The following is a 20,279-nucleotide window of genomic DNA, read 5'->3' as shown; positions in this document are numbered from 1 at the left end:
CGTCAGTGGGCGAGCTAGGAATGGTGATAATTAGAAGGTCTCTACTTCAGAAATGTTAAATGAATACAGTATGCAGATGATGCAGGAGAGAGAGCAGCAAATAGTCATGCCACCTACTGCAGGGAAGGCTCAGGTCTTGGCATAAGTGTGAGATGAGGGGTTAGGTTTCCTTTCCTAGTTCGAGGAGGCTATTATGTTAATTGAACGTTCTGAGTGGAAGATAAAAGGGTCCAAATCTATTATTTGATAGAGGATTTGGAATTCAAATGAATGTTTTTAAGATACGAATCCAACCATAATCTAATACCATGATATTAAAACTCAACTATTTGATATGTAAAATGACCCCTAAATAGAAAAATAGTATTTTTCTTCTGAATTAGACAACCCTTTAATAGTCCACAGTTTGGATTTTTGTATGGTGGATTCATAATAACACGATCCATTAGAAGGCTCACATGTGGTTATAAACTAGTTTATGTAAGCGATATTTTTTAACAAGCATTCAAGTCTTCCTTTAATTTAATTCAGTACATCATCAGTCATGTAACGTTACTCCCTAGGATTTAATTTCACATTTTGGGAGATGAATTAATTCTTTCAGGCCACTGGGTTGCAATTTAGCTGGTATATTACAGCTGGAATATGCTATGTGAACCTCGGTGATCTAAATAACCTAACTCTCCATGAAAAATTTATTAACAAAATAAGCCCAACTGTAAAACCCATATGTCAGAGATAATTTTGGTAAAATGTAAAATTGACTGATTTTATTAGTTTGGTCCATGGCAACAAACTATACCTGCCCTCTCTATTCCAGTTTTAGTTCATCCAGACCAGTACAAGAAGGCTCAGGGGGAAAAAAACAACAACAAATAAACAAAACAAAAAAAAAACACCCAAAAACCTCTCATCCTCTTTGCCCTAAACTGGTGGGCTGTGATAGCTGTTTCACTTCAGACCCAGATTTCCAGATTTAAAGATTAATGCTGTCAAGAAATTATAGGCCAAGACTAACTAGTTAATTTGCATTAATGAATAGTGGTAAAGGATGCTGAAATCCCTAGCCCTGCAGAATAAGAGGGGTGACAATAGCTTCTTGTTCTTCTCATAATCCTTTGGGCACGAAACCACCATCACCCTGCCCTCTTCCCATCCTTCCCACTGTATCACATGGCCTCGGCCTCTCCATGAGCCTAGCATTTTTGTCTAAACATCTCTTCCCACATGATGTGTCACTCATCCCTTCCTTCTCTCTTATATTTAACTCTCTTTACTATGAAACTGTGATGTATTATGGTACCTTTATTTATTGAAAAAAATCTTTTAATTTCACACTTTTAATTTTAAAGATCACATTGACTTTTTTTAATGGATGAAATTAAGTTGTGTTTTACTTGTAGAGACTCAGATTTTGTATATTTGTTTTGCCTTGTTTTTGCAGTGAAAGCCAATGGCCTGCAATACAATTCAATAGCATTCAGTGCCCCTATGCTATGGTATCTAATAACTTCGTTGTGGTCTTATCTAGTACAGCAACCACTGCATTTTACCCAAGATGTTCTAATTTGGATAAGGTTTCTTATTCAACAACAGGTGTAGCAGTATTTTTCTAAAATAAAAGAAAGAAAAAAAGATTGTGGAAGCGATGCCAATTACAGAAGTCTTAGTAAAGAATTAAATGTAAATTCTAATTTAAAGTAATGACACAAACCAATAAATGGAAGGAAATTAAGAACTAAGATTTCCACTATGAACTTAACTAACCCCCTGTGCTCACACAGTGAAACCAGATGGCATTGTGAAGTCAGACACTTGTCTGACATGCCTCTGTACGTGTTTGTATCTAGACACATGGGTTGAGTTAAGTGTGCTATTTCAGCCTGTACTCATTACTTCTTGACTTTTATTGGCTCATGTCTCTACTTCCATATGATTTTTAATGTTTTTAATTAAATTTCCTTTCTATAATACTAGTGGATAGCAAAAACAAAACAAAACAAAAAAATAGCAGTGCTACTTCAGCAAGTTACTGAACAGTCTATAAGTTACATGAACTTATAGAACTTAATTTCTGATCCAGTTTTGCTTTAGCCAAAGTAATAATAATAATAATACTGATAATTTATATGTCCGTACACTGTATGTTTTACAAGGAGCTTTCACATTTTTAATGCCATTTAATCCCCACAACCTCAGTGTGATAGATATTCAAATATCCATCCAACAAGAGGCAAAATATTAGAGAACTTGCATAAGTTTATAAAAAAGAGAGCACTGGGATTCAAATCCAATTGTTCTGAATCAAATCCAATGTTCTTTCTACTAACCTACAAGGTTTATGCTAAAAATCAAAACCAGGAAGGAGAAGGGAAGAAATCAATAAATCCTACTGTATTTTTCCTCATTTGAAGAGAGAAAGGGTGATTTCTGGTCTATAGGATCAACTTGTTTTCTGAAGTATTGAAAATGAAGTATGGTGACTATCACATCGTGTATTTTCTCATGTTTTAGAAATTGGGAAGATCTTGTGTTCTATTCCAGCTTCATTAAGCTAAAGGGCCTGGTAATTTAACTGCTCTGGTATTTCACAAAGCTCCATCGGTACACTTCTGCCAAAAGCCATTAGAATTTCTCAAGACAACTGGATAAATACTCACCCTGTCTATCAAAAACAACCTCAGCTTGTCCTGAGCCATAACCCATAACATTTATAAACACGCTTATTAACACATGCAGGAAATGAGACAATGAGCACCACAAGCTTTTCGGTTCATTTCTTTTTAGGGAACGTTCATTCCAGCAAGAGCTTGGCATCAGATGTTATTTGTAAAAAAAAAAAAAAAAGGTGATGACTTTGCAATTACAGGTAGCAGATGGCTACCTGCAGAACGTGATGCCAACCAAAATATCATGGCTAAATGTGGTCTTTCCACTCTATGGTAGCTGCATTGAATAAATATTAAGGATCAGTAAATTAGCATTATATAACCTTTGGGAAAATTTTTATACTAGAAAGAACATTTGATTTAGGGCAAATCAGGAGATCTGGATTTTTGTGTGTCCTTAAGTAAATCATTTGATTTTTCTGGTCTTTGATATCCTAACCTAAGATAAAGTGTTACGATTTTACAATGATGCATTTAATTTATGAAAATAAATTTAGCAAATTATTTAAAAATCATATAATGTGAGAAATGGATTTTCTTTTAAGTTTCTAATAACCTTGGTTAATATCATTCTAGTGCTAGAGGCAGTCATATTATTAAAAAGTGATATAAATATAATATCAAATACCAGTTCTGTAAGCTTATTATAGTAGTACTAATATTGGCCCTAATATCTAATATTAGGCACACACTTTAATATCTATCAAGAAAACTAGCTTTATATCCAGGTATATACAGGTGAATTTTAAGAAATGCTGATACCATCTAAATGACCATTTACCAATGTGGATTTAGCAATATAATGTTTTTAAATTTTTCAATAGATGTGATAAATTATTTTTAATTAATTAATTTTATTTTAGAGAAAAGTGGCATGGTCATATTTTGCTATCATAGCTAAAATCATCAAAACATATGCAGCTTCTGATATAGCTTTTTACAAACAAGAGTATTTATTATTCTCAGTTCCTTTATACCTGAGACTCAGAATATAAAATCTCACAATTACTCTCATTTTCTAAATGTTACAGATTATGTGCCAATGTAAGAGATAATCACACAGGAAATATCAATTTGGAATTACTGTATTCACTTGGAATATATTTTGAAACATTAAAAATTCACTTGCAATTTTCACCTAACAATATGTTCGTGTCCAATTTTTGCCAAGGATTCTGTTTACTATGTGACACTGATAAGAATATTTTAAGAAAGTGCTTCATAATTAACTATAAATTCAGAAACTGTGATTGATTTTTTCTTTTTTATTGTATCCCAGGAGTAAATTATTTTGGTTCTAGCACCTAAGTGGCCAACAAAAGTGTATCCTGAGGTGTCCATCTGAATAATAGAGATATGTACTTAATCCTCTTCTGAAAAATGATTGGGAAAATGAGTTCAAATCAGGTTTTTTCATTAGCATGAACTTCTGAAATAAGGAAAACATCTTACCTTCCACTCAGAGATGAAAAGAAGGGTACTACATGTATTCCTAAGGGGCCCCCTTCCCCAGAAATCTCCACTGTTCTTGTCATATCACTGGGGCAGGAAAAAAAAACAAAAGCACAGATGAGTCTCTACTAAAAAAGAGATGAGGTACATTAAACACACACACACACACACACACACACACACACACACACACACAAACTCACACACACACGACCCCTCAGGGTTTTATCACTTTTGCAAATTTAACAGCAGACATGAAATACAAGGAATGCATGATTTTCTGGTATGCTCAGAAGATCCAGGAAATGAAACGTTTAAAAGACCATCTGATTTCTTTTTTCCCCCTAGAAAAGGAACAAATGGAAATGACTACCTACAAAAATAACTTCCTACTTAACTTAATCTGCATAAATCAACATATTTAAAAGGATGTACACAAAAATGAAATTTCTCCCCATTGAGACACACTTGAAAATTACAGTACAGATCATAAAATACATAGAAGCATACTTATGCTTAAGAATAAGTTAGGCTATTTTTTCAGAACCAAAGAAAAATGAAGTAAAATATGTATTTATTAGACAAAGCACAGAATCATGTTATTACAAAGGCTGTGAAGCTACAGTTGGTTATATATATAGGCATGTTTGAAGCATTATAAATCAAGAGTTAAACTGGCCTTTCAATAAGCATCAGTTGTATTCAGTGGAACAATTCCAAATTTTCACCTTCTATTTTTTCTTAAGAGGTAGGAAAAGAGGTTGCAAAGACTGGAGAAAATGCATTACAGAAAGAAATGGAAAGCCTGACCTGCCTAACCTATCCCAGATTAAGGAAAGGATGGGCTAGAAACATTAACGGATAGTGCGTATGACTGAAATACACAAAACGTCGGGAGCTTTGGTGTAATAAAGAGTGAAACTAACAAGTTTTCACAAAGATGAAAAATAATAACCATGAACAATTATTGGCTTCTTTAATCCAAGAGAGAGAAAATAAAATTGCCATAGGAAAAATGATAAAGTTGAAGTCCCTGTTATGGAAATTGTAAGGTCTTTATTATTTTCTATTTATATAAAAATGACCTGAAATTAGATGCCAAAGTAAGAGCTACAGCTGCTACAAACCTTTTCTCCTCCATATTGAAGATGGAGACATTTTGGCTCTTTGCTAGAACATTGAGAACAGCAATAAGAAAGCAAAATGCCTGATGAACTCACTCTGTATAAAGTACACCCTGAATTATCGGCTGTCTGAAATTAACATGTTAAATATGTTCTTATCAATGGATTAGGATTATTTTAAATGTAAGTTTCTTTGCAAGTCTGTTATCATTAAGAACTGCAAAAGAGCATGTCAGTTTCTAGCATTTGTAGAATATGATGGAATTTCAAATCTGATAATAAATTTCAAATGAGTTTTACCCAGATATTGCTGATATATTTAAAACTTGTTCAGTCAAGCAGGTTATATCAGAGGCCTGGAACAAAAGTTAGAAACAAAACAGAATCTTAGAGTGATAATATAATGGAATAAAATAGATTTTTTTCTATACTTTAGTTGTGAGGATATGAACATTTATATGAATATGTGTACATGGAATGCCATATATAGTTATGCATTGTAAGTACTAAGAATAAAATTCTTAGTGAGCAGAGAAGGTTGTATAGCTTCTAATGGAGCAAAAAGCAACTTTTTAAAAAACTGGTCCTACCCCTACCTCCTTCTCCCTTTTCTTAATTAGAGAAATTGTGGGCTCACAGAACAATCATGCATAAAATACAGGATTCCCATATATACTACCCTCTTATTAGCACCTTGCATCAGTGTTGTACATTTAATACAATTGATGAAAGCACATTTTAATAATTATACTATTAAATATAGCCCATGGTTTAACTTAAGGAAGGCTGTATAGCTTTTAATGGACCAAAAAGCATTACTTTTTATATAATTGATTTATAGTGCATTTGCAGGCATTTGAGGAAGACTAAAACCAAAGCATTCTAGGGTTATGATACAGTTTTAATGACTTTTAGAATGTAGACTAAAATCTTGTTTGCCTATCGGAACTTTATTATCTTATCTTTATCATTTTTACCTTTATAATGTGTTTCTATAGCTTTTCACTGAGGGCTTAGAACAAATCTTTCCTAATAAATGTATCAAGTTCCACACATTGATAGATAGCACACATATGTTATATACATAGGCTTTTGAAATATGTGTTTAGACTAGTGTTTACTTCAAGATTTCAGCTTTCAAGAATATTTAAGATGGCTTTATGAATTTTCAATGTTTTCTATTTTACAAATATTTCTTTGCCCCAGTAAGAATCCTCCTATAAAACATAATATTATGTATTATACTTAGATCTACTATTTAGTTATTACTAATCCTGTATTTTTACCTTTAGTTAATAAAGTATATCTTATAATTTGTTAACATGATCAATCTTATTTCAAAATGCTAAAACCGTGTTTTTTTTGGGGGGGTGAACTTTTAAGGTTAGTTTCTACTTTATTATAACATTTCCTTTTTTCAGTATTTCAAAGTAAACATTAATGCTATCATTACACATGATAGTCACAATTCTTCAGCTAGAAAAATTTTTGACAACTGTTAAATTGCTATCAGAAAAAAATCATAAAAAACTTTCAATGATATTGATTTTAATATGTAAGCACTTTTAGAAAACTGTATCTACTTAATATAGACAAGCATAACACGTTTTATGTAGACCATGTCTCACCAGGCTCTTTATAAAATTTTACCCATTATGTATTTCAAGATGGAAAGAAAAGTGCTTGTAAAAGGAAGCCTCATAGGCCAACTCACATATATTTACTTATTAAAAAAAAAAAACTTAATGTTTTAAATACTTGATGAAGTTCTGTAGAAATCTCTTTATATACACTCTTCATGGAAGATAAACACAGCACCTAGCATCGGGCACAATTATTTGAATACATATCACATAAAGTGACATTTTAGCAAGACGTGAAATTATGCCATTAATGCCATTAGTCTAGACAAAGTCCAGGGACAGGTGAGCAGGACACAACATATTTATTTATGTTTTGGAGGACAATCCAATAGCCAGGGATAAGCTGAAAGTTGCACTGAGAGTATAAAATGTAGAGAATGAAGTGAACAGGATATTCTAGCAGCAGAAAGAAAACGATTGACAGTTATTTTTGAAAAACACACAAAAAATGAAGTGTGTGGGGTGAAGGAAAAATATTTGATTTATATAAAGAAGAAAAATGGAAAAATTTGAATAAGACATCAAAATATATAAGTTTATACAAATTTCTAAGGTACATTAAAACAGAAGCAGATGGTCACAAAGCACTAGGTCAAGTAGCATTAAACAAGCTGAATGTTCTAAGATCCGATAGACAAAAATGATCTTCATAATCACTGGAACTAGCTGCTACTGATCTCAGGATTTAAGATCAAACTATCGGTGAACCTATATTATCAGTGGTTAAAAATGATCATCATGAATGGTTACTCAGCTAGAGCTAGATAGGAAGTGCTCCAACTAGCTTCCATCCAGAAGAGAAACTTGAAGCTTGAGGGAAAAAGTGTAACAAATTACAGGTGTTTGCAGATCTAATTTTTTTCACAGGAGGCAAATGGACAGAATAACTATTACGATTATTAAACTCATGTTAGCTATTCACTGGGGAAAGGAAGCGGTGAGGCTTGGAGCAGGGTGGGGGAGATACTTTATTTCAGAAGGAAATCACCATTAACTTACATAATTAGAGAGAAAGTCTTTCCTAGTGGTGAGTTAAGGGTCTGAGCAAATCATTTAACTAAGACAAAAAGCCTCAGTTTTCTTGTCTGTACAATGAGGACATTAAGGTAAATCCCGAATAGAATTGCTAGTTTTAATGCTACAGGATCCAATAACTGTTAGGTAATCATACTAATACTAGAAATTTCTGAAGGAAATAAACTTATGAACAAAAAGGCAATAATCTATTTCAAATTTTCTTTTTTTTTCCAACTGATTTCCTCATTGGACTTTAAAAAGTTCTTAAGCACTGTAAGCTTGAGGAGCAAGTTTTCTTCACAATTAGATTGCTTACATAGAGACAGATGACAGAGGATTGTAATATATGGATAGAAGGTGTTAGCTTGTTTTCTTCAGGGACCCATGAACAGGTCTGTCATATATAACGGTACGAGAAATAGACTGCAGAAAGAAACCTCCAAGAAGAGTTTGCAGATGAGTCTGAAAATGACTTCATTCACTTGAATTCAACAAACATTAACTGAGTAGTTTCAATGGGAAAGTTCTGCAAGGGAAAAAACAAAAGCCAATGCATGTCAGGAATTCATACTCTAAGGAAGGAGGAGTGAAACAGGTAATAAAATATAATATAAGCAATAAAATAACAATATGGCAGTAATAGTATATGCTCAATGAATGTAAAATGTTATTTTGGAGGCAGTGTGTTAATTGCCTTCCATGTATTATAACATGTACTGCTCATGTCAAATCTATAAAGTAAAAACATATTTCCATTTTACAGATAAGTAAACTGAAGCTTAGAGAGGTTAAATAACTTGTCCAACATCACGCAGTTCGTGTGTGGTAGGATTAAGACTCACGTTGGTATTTAGTGCCTTCTAGAGCAGGAACTTTTTGCCACTGTAACATTCAAATTTCAAAACAGAGGCACCTTCTTATGTGGTTTAGAGGAATAGAGTATAGGATCAGGAAGGAGAGCTGGGATTGGGAAACTCTTCCTGAAGGAGGTGGCATTTGAGATGGGACTATAAAGGGCAGATTGGTTTTCCACCAGAAAAGGTAGGCAAGGGGTGGAGAAGGCATGCTAGTGCAAGGAAAGTCACACAAAAGGACTGATCCAGGATGACATTTGGGCATACAGATTGGCTATAATATTAAAAAAGAGAAAGTACCAGGAAATTCGGTTCAACTATTAGTTGAGATAAAATCTCAGCAGTGGCCCATATTCCAGGTTGAAAAAATTCATGCTTAATTTTATAGAAAATGGAGTCACTACAAGTTTAAGAACAAAGGAGTGTTGTGATAAATGCTGTGGTTTAGAAGAATTTATCCAGCATGGGATCATTTAGAAAAGGGAATGAAAAGAGAGAGACTGAGAGAGGAGTTAGTAGGTCACTGCAATAAGCTAGACAAGAGGCGATAGGGGCTTGAACAGTGCTTATTGGAATGGAAGCATGAAAACATGGAGACAGGTTCGAGATATATTGAGATGGCCTCTGTAAATAATTTGCCAAATGAATGGATATCAGATGCTAAGGAGGAGAAAGGACAAAACACGACAGCAGTTTTAAACCTGGGGAAAAAAGGCAAGTATGGAGGAGAATCAGCTGAGGAAGTGGGAGTCAGGGGATGAAGTAGGGGGTCAGAAATGAGATAAGAGTTAGGGATGAGGTGAAGGTCTTTTGCAGATATTGCTTGCTATTTAAAGAGAAGCTCAAAGTGCAATGAAAGAAAAAGCCCAATAAAAGCTTCTCACTTCATTGCCTTGAGAATCAAAATAAATTCAGTGGTGTTTCATGAGAGATGCATACTGTGAGACTGGAGGATTCACAGCCTCGTTTGGGAAAACTCATAGTTATAATAAACTGTAGTATGTGTAATACTTAGGAAAATGACAATTGATGTTTACCCAGCATTTCACTTAGAAAGTTCTAAGTTCAGTTGCTTGTAATATATCTCATTTAATCTTCCCAATAATCTTTGTGATCATGATATCTTTTCTATATGAAGAAAATATTTTTAAAACAATTAATTACTCCAAGGTTACATGGGTAGTAAATGGGAGATCTAGTGTTAAAACCTAGGATTTAACTGAATCCAAAGATATTAGGCCTAAGGAATAGTGTGGTAAATAATGTGGTTTAGAAAAATGCACCCAGCAGTGATATGTGGGATGAATTGTAATGAGAGATTGGAACACGAGAGAGGATTTAGGTTATTGCAATAGTCTAGCTCAGAGGTAACAAAGGCTTGAGCAACGACTATGGGAAAGAAAACAAAAATAACATGAAAGCAGGCTCAAGACATTTTGAGATGGACACTGCATATATTTTACTTAACTTCTATACCACCCAGGTGGAAGTATGCCTAAAGTCATATGCTTGAGCCAAACCCTGTGGTATATCAACACCCTCCCCTCCTCCAAAAGTATACTGACTATGTAACTCAGTTTTAACTACTGGCTTCCTAATTTCTCTACGACGGATTCTTCATCATCTCATACTACCTAGAACACATGTTCTCTCCTAGAATTGCAATCTCTAAGCTCTCCCCTGCTAGCTGTGCATTCCATGCTGTTAAGATTGATCCCATCCACTTCAGAGTCTGTAAGAGCTAGAGGATGGGCTTGGTCTGCTGTTTGTGTTTACTCCATTTTCTGAACCTGGCCCCAAACCAGCTTTCAGTTGTACTTCCATATTTGTGTTCACCAAGTAAAGTTTCCTAGCTTTGGTTATATACCACAAAATAAAACACCAAGGAATTACGGAAGGTGCAGATAACAAAGTAATATTTGAGTAATATTTGGAATCAGGTATAGTAGGTGTAGACAAGATCTCTAGCAGTTACTTAATTGATTTGAACTGCAGTTCCTTATCCAACTAAAGGTGATATTAAACTCAAGCAAAAGGCTGTTTTGATAATCAAATTATGCATATACATACATTTTCATTAAAGCATGTACTGTTAAAAGTTCTATATCCCATTTCTCTCTATTCCCTATACTGGAGAAAGCTTAATTTGTTCATGTAGTCATGCAACAAACAATTGTTCACTCTTGATGGCTATCCACATAGCATTTACCCAAGATGTTAGCAAACTTTTCAGCAAGCTAACATTAAAACAAAACAAAACAAAACAAAAAGAACCTGAATTAAAGGCAAACAGAAAAAGAGTATTATATTCATTATCTCTACCTCCAAAAACAATCATAAATCTTCTGAAAGGAAGTGGCTGGGGATTATTTTTTTGTATCAAATTTTAATGTTAGGCAGTTTGTTAATCCAGGAAACCATCTAAATAAAAACCATCTAAATAAAAAGCTTCATCTATGGTCATATAAGTTATAAGCTTCTGGAGAATCCACATGTTAAAGCAGTGTGAAATAAGATTCTCATGAATTTTTTTAAGGCTAATTTCATGCAAAGTGCTTGGTATTTATTTGGAACTGGACTGAATGAAAAGAATATGTCGACTAAATGAATGAACGAACTCTGAAGCACCACTTTCTAATGCTGATGAATGCTGACAAGCTATTAAACATGGAATTACTTCCCTTACGCATAATTTAAAGTAATCCTAGAGAAAATAATGACAATCATCATCATCATAATAGAGAAATTGATGATGACGGTGACAATGATGATGGTGATGATGATGGTGACGATAACGGTGGTGGTGGTGATAACAACAGAAGTGGTAGCAACACAGCAAATACTCCCAGGACTTACTCTGCTCCAGGCCTGTTCAAACTGCTTCACATATATTAACACATTTAATCCTCATATCAATCCTCTGAGGAAGGTTTTTAGTAATAGCTCCATTTTATTGGCCAGAAACTAAGGCAAAGAGAGATGAACAACTTTTCTAAACTCACAGAACTATTAAGCTGCAGAGCTGGGATTTGAATATAGGCAGTAGCTAAGGCTGAAATGGAAATTACTGCAGAGCAAAAGAAGTACTGGCAAATATGAGGGCAACTGAATTCAGACAATGAGTTACTTTCATTATAAACATGAAAAGTTCATTGAAAGACTGGATTCATTTTACATATGTGGAGCAAAAGTTTGCAAGATTAAAACACAATACAAAACAGTTTAAGCTGAAGTCTAAGTAAGACACTCAACCACAATGATCTCTGAAATGTTCATTTTAAGCTGTTCAAAGAGAAGAAAAGACATTAGGAAATCCAGGTAGTGAAAGAGTATAGGAAAGATGAAGGACTATTTGTATATATGTTTGTCAGTAAGTGCTCATATCTTTTGTAGAAAACAGAAAGAAAGAGTAAGTAATGAATTGTAGAACTTGGACAGATTCTTCCCCTGCCCCCCCCCCCCATTCTATTTCTCATGATCTTTCCTATAAAATAAAAACAATTATAAACTATTAAAGAAGAAAACATCAAACCGAAATAAATATTCCTTTTCATAAAAAAGAATACCTCAATGCATCCTTAGCTTTTGGTGATGGCAGTAGCTCTGTCTGTACATCATTCATAACTTCTCCATCTTCCAAGCTTTGTAAGGAATCCTGTAATGACACAAACCTATAAGCATGTGGATGCTATGCATATAAAATTGAAAATTTGAATGAAATGTCTCAGCAGTGGAGAGTAAATGGTTTTACTCTGGATATGTATGTTATGTTCCTATTTCTCTGAAGACTGGAAACAGGTGTTAAAATTTTTAATGCTTTCAATGTTCTTTTTTCTCCTGTTTAGTTTCTGAAATACTCAAATGGGCCACTTATACAAGGAAGTGCATTAAAAGCTTGGGAATACATCATTTAACTTCTTCCTACTCAACCATATGCTTTTGGGACTGACTGTCATAAACAAGCAAGGAAAAGAAATACCAACGAATACCAAAAGAAGATGTCATTGACAGGTGGTGCTGTATTAGCTTTAATGTATTGTACTTGCTTGTACCCCACTATGACACAAATATAAGGAATGCTAAATCCTTGAAAAAATACTGCCTGACAAGCATTTTTCAAAACGAATAGGAATAGCACTGAAAGAAGAAATCTAAAGTTGTTACTTTGCCATGAGACTTTGGTTTCGAGGATGATCTTCACCACAGAGAAATTAAATTAACCACTTAATTTCTAAAATGGTAAACCCTCTTCCACAAAAAAGAGGCAAGAACATCACAGAGGCTCTGCACTTCCAGGGCAGTGGCCAAGTTGAATTGGATGTTATTCATAATAGTACAGAAGATAGACATTAGAAAGCAAATCTGATTTAGGTTCTTGCATATGTAGGGCATTAGCTCTTTGTTAGAATTTGAAATTGTACTTTAACAGAACAACTCCGCATAAATACCACCTGTCAGAAGTAGAGCTACACCACTAGATGGACCAATAGTCATAGTCATGTACTGTGTTTGCAGTGTGGGAACAAACTTCTTCAAGAAAGAAACATCAACCACCATACCAACAAACAGACCATTCATGGATCTGAAAAAATAATTTAAACAAAAAATTTGAGCTTAAGAGCTTCAACATAAAGGAATTAGGTTTATCTCTTGAGGAAAACAAGATCTAGGAGGAACTGAAGTATTGTGTCACAGTGAACCAAGTAAAAACAATGTATTTCATTCAGATCGAGAAGCGACATTCCATCCAGGGTTTAGAGGTTTTGTGAAGGACTTGGTCTACATTAGATTTTGCCTGTTTGTCTGTTTGGTTGTTTCCTCTCCACAGGGATAATCCTTAAGGTCAAAGAATACCTCATAGTTGCAGGCACCAAGTCTTAAAAGATAATGTCTATGAAAGCTTTTGAACATTCATAGTGATATGAAGGGCTTGGTAGATGCTTACAGAGAACAGGAGAAATGGTTGGTCAGGTTATAAAAATACTGGAGTTGACAATTTAACAAAATATCTAATTTGTGGCTGTCACAAATCAAGGCATTTGATGACTTCATTTATGCTATATTTTTGCTGTTATTGTAAATGGAATTCTCTAAATTTCATTTCTGAATTCACTGCTAGTGTATAGAAATACAACTGAATTTTTTATATTGAGCTTGTATCCTGCAACCCTGCTGAATCAGTTTATTAGTTCTAATAATTTTTTGCATGTGAATTCCTTAAGATTCTCTATATACAAGCTCACATCATCTGTGAAGAGAGAGTTTTACTTCTTCATTTCCAATCTGTGTGTCTTTAATTATTTTTCTTGCCTAATTGCCCAGGCTAGAATCACCAGAGCAATGCTGACTAGAAGAGAAGAGGTGAGAATGGACATCTTTATCTTATTCCTGATCAGTTGGAAAGTTTTAGCCTCTCATCTTTGAGTAAGGTTTTGTTCAATGTGGCTTTTTCCTAAATGGCCTTTTTCAGGTTGATGAAATTCCCTTCTATTTGTTAAGTGTTTTTGTTCTCAAAATGTGCTAGAAATTATTAAATGCTTTTATCGCATCTATTGAGATGTTCTGAAATTTTTCCCCTGTATTCTATTAGTATGATATATTACATTGATTTGTTTTTGTATGTTAAACCCATCTTGTATTCCTGGGGATAAATCCCACTCTGATGGTGGACAATCCTTTTTATGTGTTGTTGGATTCAGTTTCCTAATATGTTGTTGAGGATATTTTCTCAATATTCATAAGGGATAGTCATCTGCCATTTTCTTTTCTTAACGATTTCTTCATCTGGTTTTGGTATCACAGCAATACTGAACTCAAAGAATGAATTTGGAAGTGTTTCCCTAATTTATTTTTTAGAAGAGTTTGTGAGTAAATGGTGTTAATATTTATTTAAACATCTGACAGACTTCACAAGTAACGTTAACTGGGGCTAGGATTTGGGGGAAGTTTTGTAACTGCTAACTCAATCTCTTTACTTGTTATATGCATTCAGGTTTTGTATTTCTTATTTAGTCATTTTGGTAACTGTTTTTCCAGAAATTTATTCATTACATGTAGGCTATCTAATTTGTTTCCATACAATTATTCACAGTATTCTCTTATAATTCTTATATATGTAAGAGTGGTGTACCTTCTTTCATGCCTGATTTTGTAATGTGAGTCCTCTTTCTCTCTCTCTCTTTTTTTTTCTCTTGGTCAGTTAAGCTAATGGTTTATCAATTTTGTTGATCTTTCAAAGAACCAACTTTTGGTTGTTGATTTTTTTCTATTGTTCTCTATTCTCTACTTTATCAATTTTTACCCTAATCTTTATTATTTCCTTCCTTTTACATGGTTTTGGTTTAGTTTGTTCTTGTTTTTACAGTTTCGTAAGGTGGAAGGCTAGATTATTGATGAGATCTTTTTTTTTAATATAGTCATTTATAATTTTAATTCTCCTCTAAGAACTGCTTTTACGGCATCTCATATGTATGTTATATTTAGTTTTAATTCATCTCAAAGTATTTTCTAATTTTTTTATTTCTTCACTTATCCATTGATTATTTGAGTGTGTTGTTTAATTTCCATACATTTGTGGATTTCTCAGATTTCCTTCTGTTATTGATTTTTAATGTCACTCTATTGTGGTTAGAGAATAAACTTTGTATGATTTTGATCCTGTTAAATTTATTGGGGCTTGTTTACGGACACTCTTATGGTTATCCCAGAGAACATTCCATGTGCCCTTGAGAGGAATGGGTATTCTACTATCATTGGGTACGGTATTCTATAGATGTCTGATGGGTGTAACTGATTCATAGCACTGTTCATTGTTGATGCTACTTAATTGTTGATCTTCTACCTAGTCATCCTTTCCATTATAGGTATTGAAGTCTCCAAATATTTTATTGTTGAATTATCTATTTCTCCTTTCAATCCTGTTGAGTTTTGTTCCATGTATTTCAGGGCTCTGTTATTAGTTACTGATGCATTTATAATTGTTTTATCTTCCTGATGGACTAGCCCTTTTATTAGTATAAAATATCCTTTTTTTGCCCTCAGTAACAATTTTTGCCTTAAAGTTTGTTTTGTTAGATATCAGTATAGATACTCCAGCTCTCTTTTGTTTTCTGTTTTCATGGTATATCTTTTCCATCTTTTTACATTTAACTTATTTGTGTGTTTGAATCTAAAGTATATCTCTTGAATGTAGTATAGTTAGATCATGCTTTCTTAAAAAAAAAATCTAGTCTGCCAATCTCTGCCTGCTGATTGAAGTTTTGGTTTAAATACATTTAATGTGATTACTTATGCTTTTTTGTTCCTCTAACTCTCCTTAACTGCCTGCTTTTATAATTAATATATATCTCTAGTATTCTATTTCAGTTCTTCTGCTTCTTTTACACTTTTTTTCCCCTTAGTTCTTCTCATAGCGGTTGCCCTGGAGCTTACAATTAAAGTCCTAATTTAAAACAATACAGTTCTGATTAACACTGATTTCAATTGCATACAAAAACTTTGCTCAAATATTGCTATGTCCCTTCTCTCCTCTTTTGTGCTATCATTATCACACAAATTACATCCTGATACAGTATAGGCACCTTCTATATTGTTTTATAATTTCTGCTTTGTTAAATTGTCTTTTAAATCGAGAGCTGTCAGACAAGACAAACAGTGAAACTTCTCTGGGGTAGGCCTTCTTGCAGAACTCCATACCAATTCTGTCCCCTCCACTGGCTGCTTCACTGCTGGTTTTCACAGCTACCATGGTTGCAAAGCTGATGGGCTTAGAAGGATTAAGATGAGTAAAGTACTGTAAAGTGCAGGGTCCTTATCAAAATTCAGCAGCTTCTAAATTCAATGCTCCTCCCATTATTGCAATCCTTTAGTTAATTTCCAGAGTTCTGAAAAAGCTAATTTTGACAGTTTTCACCATTGTTCTTGTGGCTTATGTGGAAGAACAGAGTTTCAGAGTTCTTATTCCATTATTCTGGAAGTGTTTATCTGGAATTTTTGCTTTTAAATGTGGGCTATTTGCATGGCTGGTAAGTTGATGCTAGCTTTCGGTGGCAAACATTAGTTCTTTTCCATAGAGGCCTATTGTAGGGTTATTTGAGCGTCCTCATATATGGGGGCAAATGTTGGTATGCTTGATGGTATCCCACAAGCTTCTGGATTGCTCCCAGCGTGAGCAATCTGAAAACAAGAGAGACAAGCAAAAGCCACTCTTTTTATCACCTGGCCTCAAAAATCACATAGTACAACTTCTGCCATATCCTACTAATTAATAGCAAATTATCCAATCTGGTCCACATCCAAGGGAAGGAGACCAGGTTTCACAGTTGACAGTGGGGAGTATCAGAGAATATGTGGCATATTTTTAAATCACCCATAGGTACTATCAGAAGAGATGCCTCAGATAAAATCTGCCATAAGGCAGGAAGATGTGAGTAAAGACTGGAAAAAGACTGGAATCCGGCTCTGTGAGTTATGTCCACAAACCCTGCCCCAGTTCCAACTCCATTTTAAGCAAAGCCACTTCACTTCTATCATTTTATATATACTGAGAATGCTGCATAAGATTTCTTTTGGGGGAAAAAAAATCACTGATAACAAAAGCTTGAAAGTCACAATATTAGCTAATAATTGAAGACTTTGGCTCTGAATAGATTGAATATTCTTCTATATACCGTATTAGTAGTCCAATCTAGTCATATTTTTCAAATGTTTATATTTCTCTAACAAAATCTAACATATACGATCCCATGCTAATAAGGGATGTGAAAAGGAAGACATATGCACAAATATATGTGGCAGTTAATTAAAGTAAATAATTTATATATGACTTTTTAATTCTGCATGGATCTAGAAACCCCCAGGATGTAAAAACAAAACAAAACAAACACACACACAACAGGATATTTGCTGTGAAGTTTGTACTATCTCACCTCTTTGCTCCTAATCTAAGAGGAACTTTTGAATTTCTCTCTTTGCCAATGCAGGAGAATAACATACTTTCTAGCTCAGATTAACATTCTGCAAGGTTAAAAGGAAGAATTTTTCTTCTAGTTCTAGTTAGATTTTAAGTAAAGATTCAACTTATGTCAATAAAGTATTTAATATGCCATATATGGAAAAGACAATTAGAATTTGAAAGCAATATTGGGTCAATTGCAATATAATAATCTGCTCAAGGGTAATTCTGAACGGACTACAGTTTTGGAGCAGTTATGTCAATAACTACAGATTTAAAAAGAGCATACACATTCACAGACTTATGTAGAACATAAAAAAAAAGTAGCATCAAAAACTCTTGTCTTGCCACAACTCTCAAAAAAATAACTACTATAGTTCATAATCTCAACTAATGGTCATTATCTGTCATTTGCCACAATCTTTTCTACATATTACAACAGCAGAATCCTTTGATATTCTCCAGAGATGGGGCAGGCAGATAGATGCTCAAGACATCCTACCAGGACACAAAACCAGTTCCAAGTTAACCTCAACAACACTGTAGCAGTGTTGAAAACAAGAGAGACAAGCAAAAGCCACTCTTTTTATCAGCTTATTTCTTATGTGGGTTCAAAAAATCACTTTTCCAAAAACTACAAAATAAATAACAAATTATAATTTAAGAGTACTTAGGCTTTTACTTTACTAAATAAAATAATGAAACAGTCATGAAATCACACCTATCTAAAAATGAAATGATTTTTTTTCTCATAGCTTATTTAAATAACAGAAAAAATCTGTAAAATCATGCTTTTTAAATTTGGAAGTAAAGGGGCAAAAATATCTTGATTATGAACAATGAGAGGTAAGAAAAACTGGTGTTGAACAGATACCATATTTCTTCAACTTTGGATTTGAGAAATATTAATCATGTGTCTTCAAATCTTCCAACTTGCCTCTAGAAAACACAGTGGTTTTGGAAATTACATTTAAACCTTACCAGTAAAATTCTTAGAATTGCTATTTTTAATGTTAATTTAAAACAGAGGAATATGATTGACTATATAGAAAAATATACAGGTATAAAATGATTTCAAACTTGTCTTCCCCATTTCTCCTCACTATAATCCTTTTCTCTAATAAAGTTCTACAGGAGGTCATGTCTTACTAACTGGACTTTTTAGAAACTTATTCTTTACCTTTGTTAGCAGAGTAGGGAATGTATCATACGTGGCTTGCACAACAGACAAGTTTGATTACCACAATTTTTAAAAAGTGAACATTTTTAGCAACACTTAAAGGATCACGGGAGCATATCTGACAGCCAGAATGAGTTGGATTTAAACATCACCCCCCTATTTTTAGCTTTAAAATCAACACTTACATAAATATTCCCAAACCAATTAGCAGCAGCTGGAAAGGAAAGGTGTTTACATTTAGTTAGCACTAGCGCTAACAACAGCAAGTGCTCGCTGTGTTTGGGGGGCCAAATATCAGGCGGGAACACCCCCTTCTCCAGGGGTGATCATGGTGTTGTCATCAGGTTATCATTTCATATTTCTCAGTTGGTGTCAATCACTGATTTCACACAGGAAGATGTACTCATTATGATGAATCGTAAAGTTAGACATCTTCAAAGAAACTTAATACCAAAATTTTATTGTGAAGAAAAGTCTGCCCAAATTCCCATTGATTTTCCCTGGTCAACCACAGCTACAAAAGAAAATTAAAAGCCGTTTTTCAGCACTGTTTCATCTCTCAGATGAGAAGTAAAATAGATGCCACATCTTTCAAATTGTCTCCTTTTGACTTATAGGTGATAATGTATGGCTTTTGATATTTTTTTTCCCCTCAATGGTTTTAACCACATTTGGAACTCACTTGCCCATAAAAATTTAACTGCAATTGAGTTCTGTTTCAAAAGCTCAGGTGCATTTTAAAACAAGATTTGCATTCTGAAAAGTCAACCACAAGTTTCTCCTGAAATTGCATATGAATTTTAGAATGAGAGTAATAGAAAAATTATACAGAGAAGATTTGAACATCAGGTTGTGAGCCTGGTGCTCATACATAAACATAATGTAAATTTTAAAATTAAAATTCTGGGCATAATTTCAGAATATTTGTTTTTACTTTTTAGATCAGGAATGTCTGTGCTAAAGTAAAAACAAACTGTATTTGGTAAGCACACATATGAAATTAACATGCATTTTGGTAGTCAAGCACTGTTACTCAAGTTTGACCTAATACTTGACCTAATATATACTCTTCATTCCTTGGGTATGGTAAAATCTCAGGTGGCTTCCTGGATACCATTCCTAAAACTTCTCAGTCTGACGACCTTAACATACCCATAATTTAAAACATATATGCAAATAGAAAAAAAAAAAATATATATATATATACCATTTCATTATATATCCATATACCTAGTACCTAGGGCCACTAGAGGTTTAAAATTACAGTCTGCTTGAGAATCAGCACAGCATTTGATTCGGTTTTACTTCTATTATGGTAGTAGTTCTCAAACTTATGCATTGATTAGAATCACCCGAAACCTTGAAAAAAACACAGATCAGTGTGTCC

General features: G+C 33.8%; 1 protein-coding gene across 2 annotated transcripts in view; it reads right to left on the bottom strand.

The window, feature by feature from the left end:
* The window catches only part of PARD3B (par-3 family cell polarity regulator beta), a 1,159,791-nt gene that overhangs the window by 498,895 nt on the left and 640,617 nt on the right, over positions 1-20,279 (bottom strand). For both annotated transcript variants that reach the window (XM_037849784.1, XM_037849785.1), the window contains exons 5-6: positions 12,326-12,414; positions 4,122-4,208 (exon numbers count right to left, since the gene is read on the bottom strand). In XM_037849784.1, coding sequence (XP_037705712.1) covers positions 4,122-4,208; positions 12,326-12,414 — 176 coding nt within the window. The remainder of the gene's footprint in view (positions 1-4,121; positions 4,209-12,325; positions 12,415-20,279) is intronic.

Source organism: Choloepus didactylus, chromosome 9 (assembly GCF_015220235.1).
Source record: "Choloepus didactylus isolate mChoDid1 chromosome 9, mChoDid1.pri, whole genome shotgun sequence".
NCBI lineage: Eukaryota > Metazoa > Chordata > Mammalia > Pilosa > Megalonychidae > Choloepus > Choloepus didactylus.
This window is presented reverse-complemented; position numbering and strand designations above follow the sequence as displayed.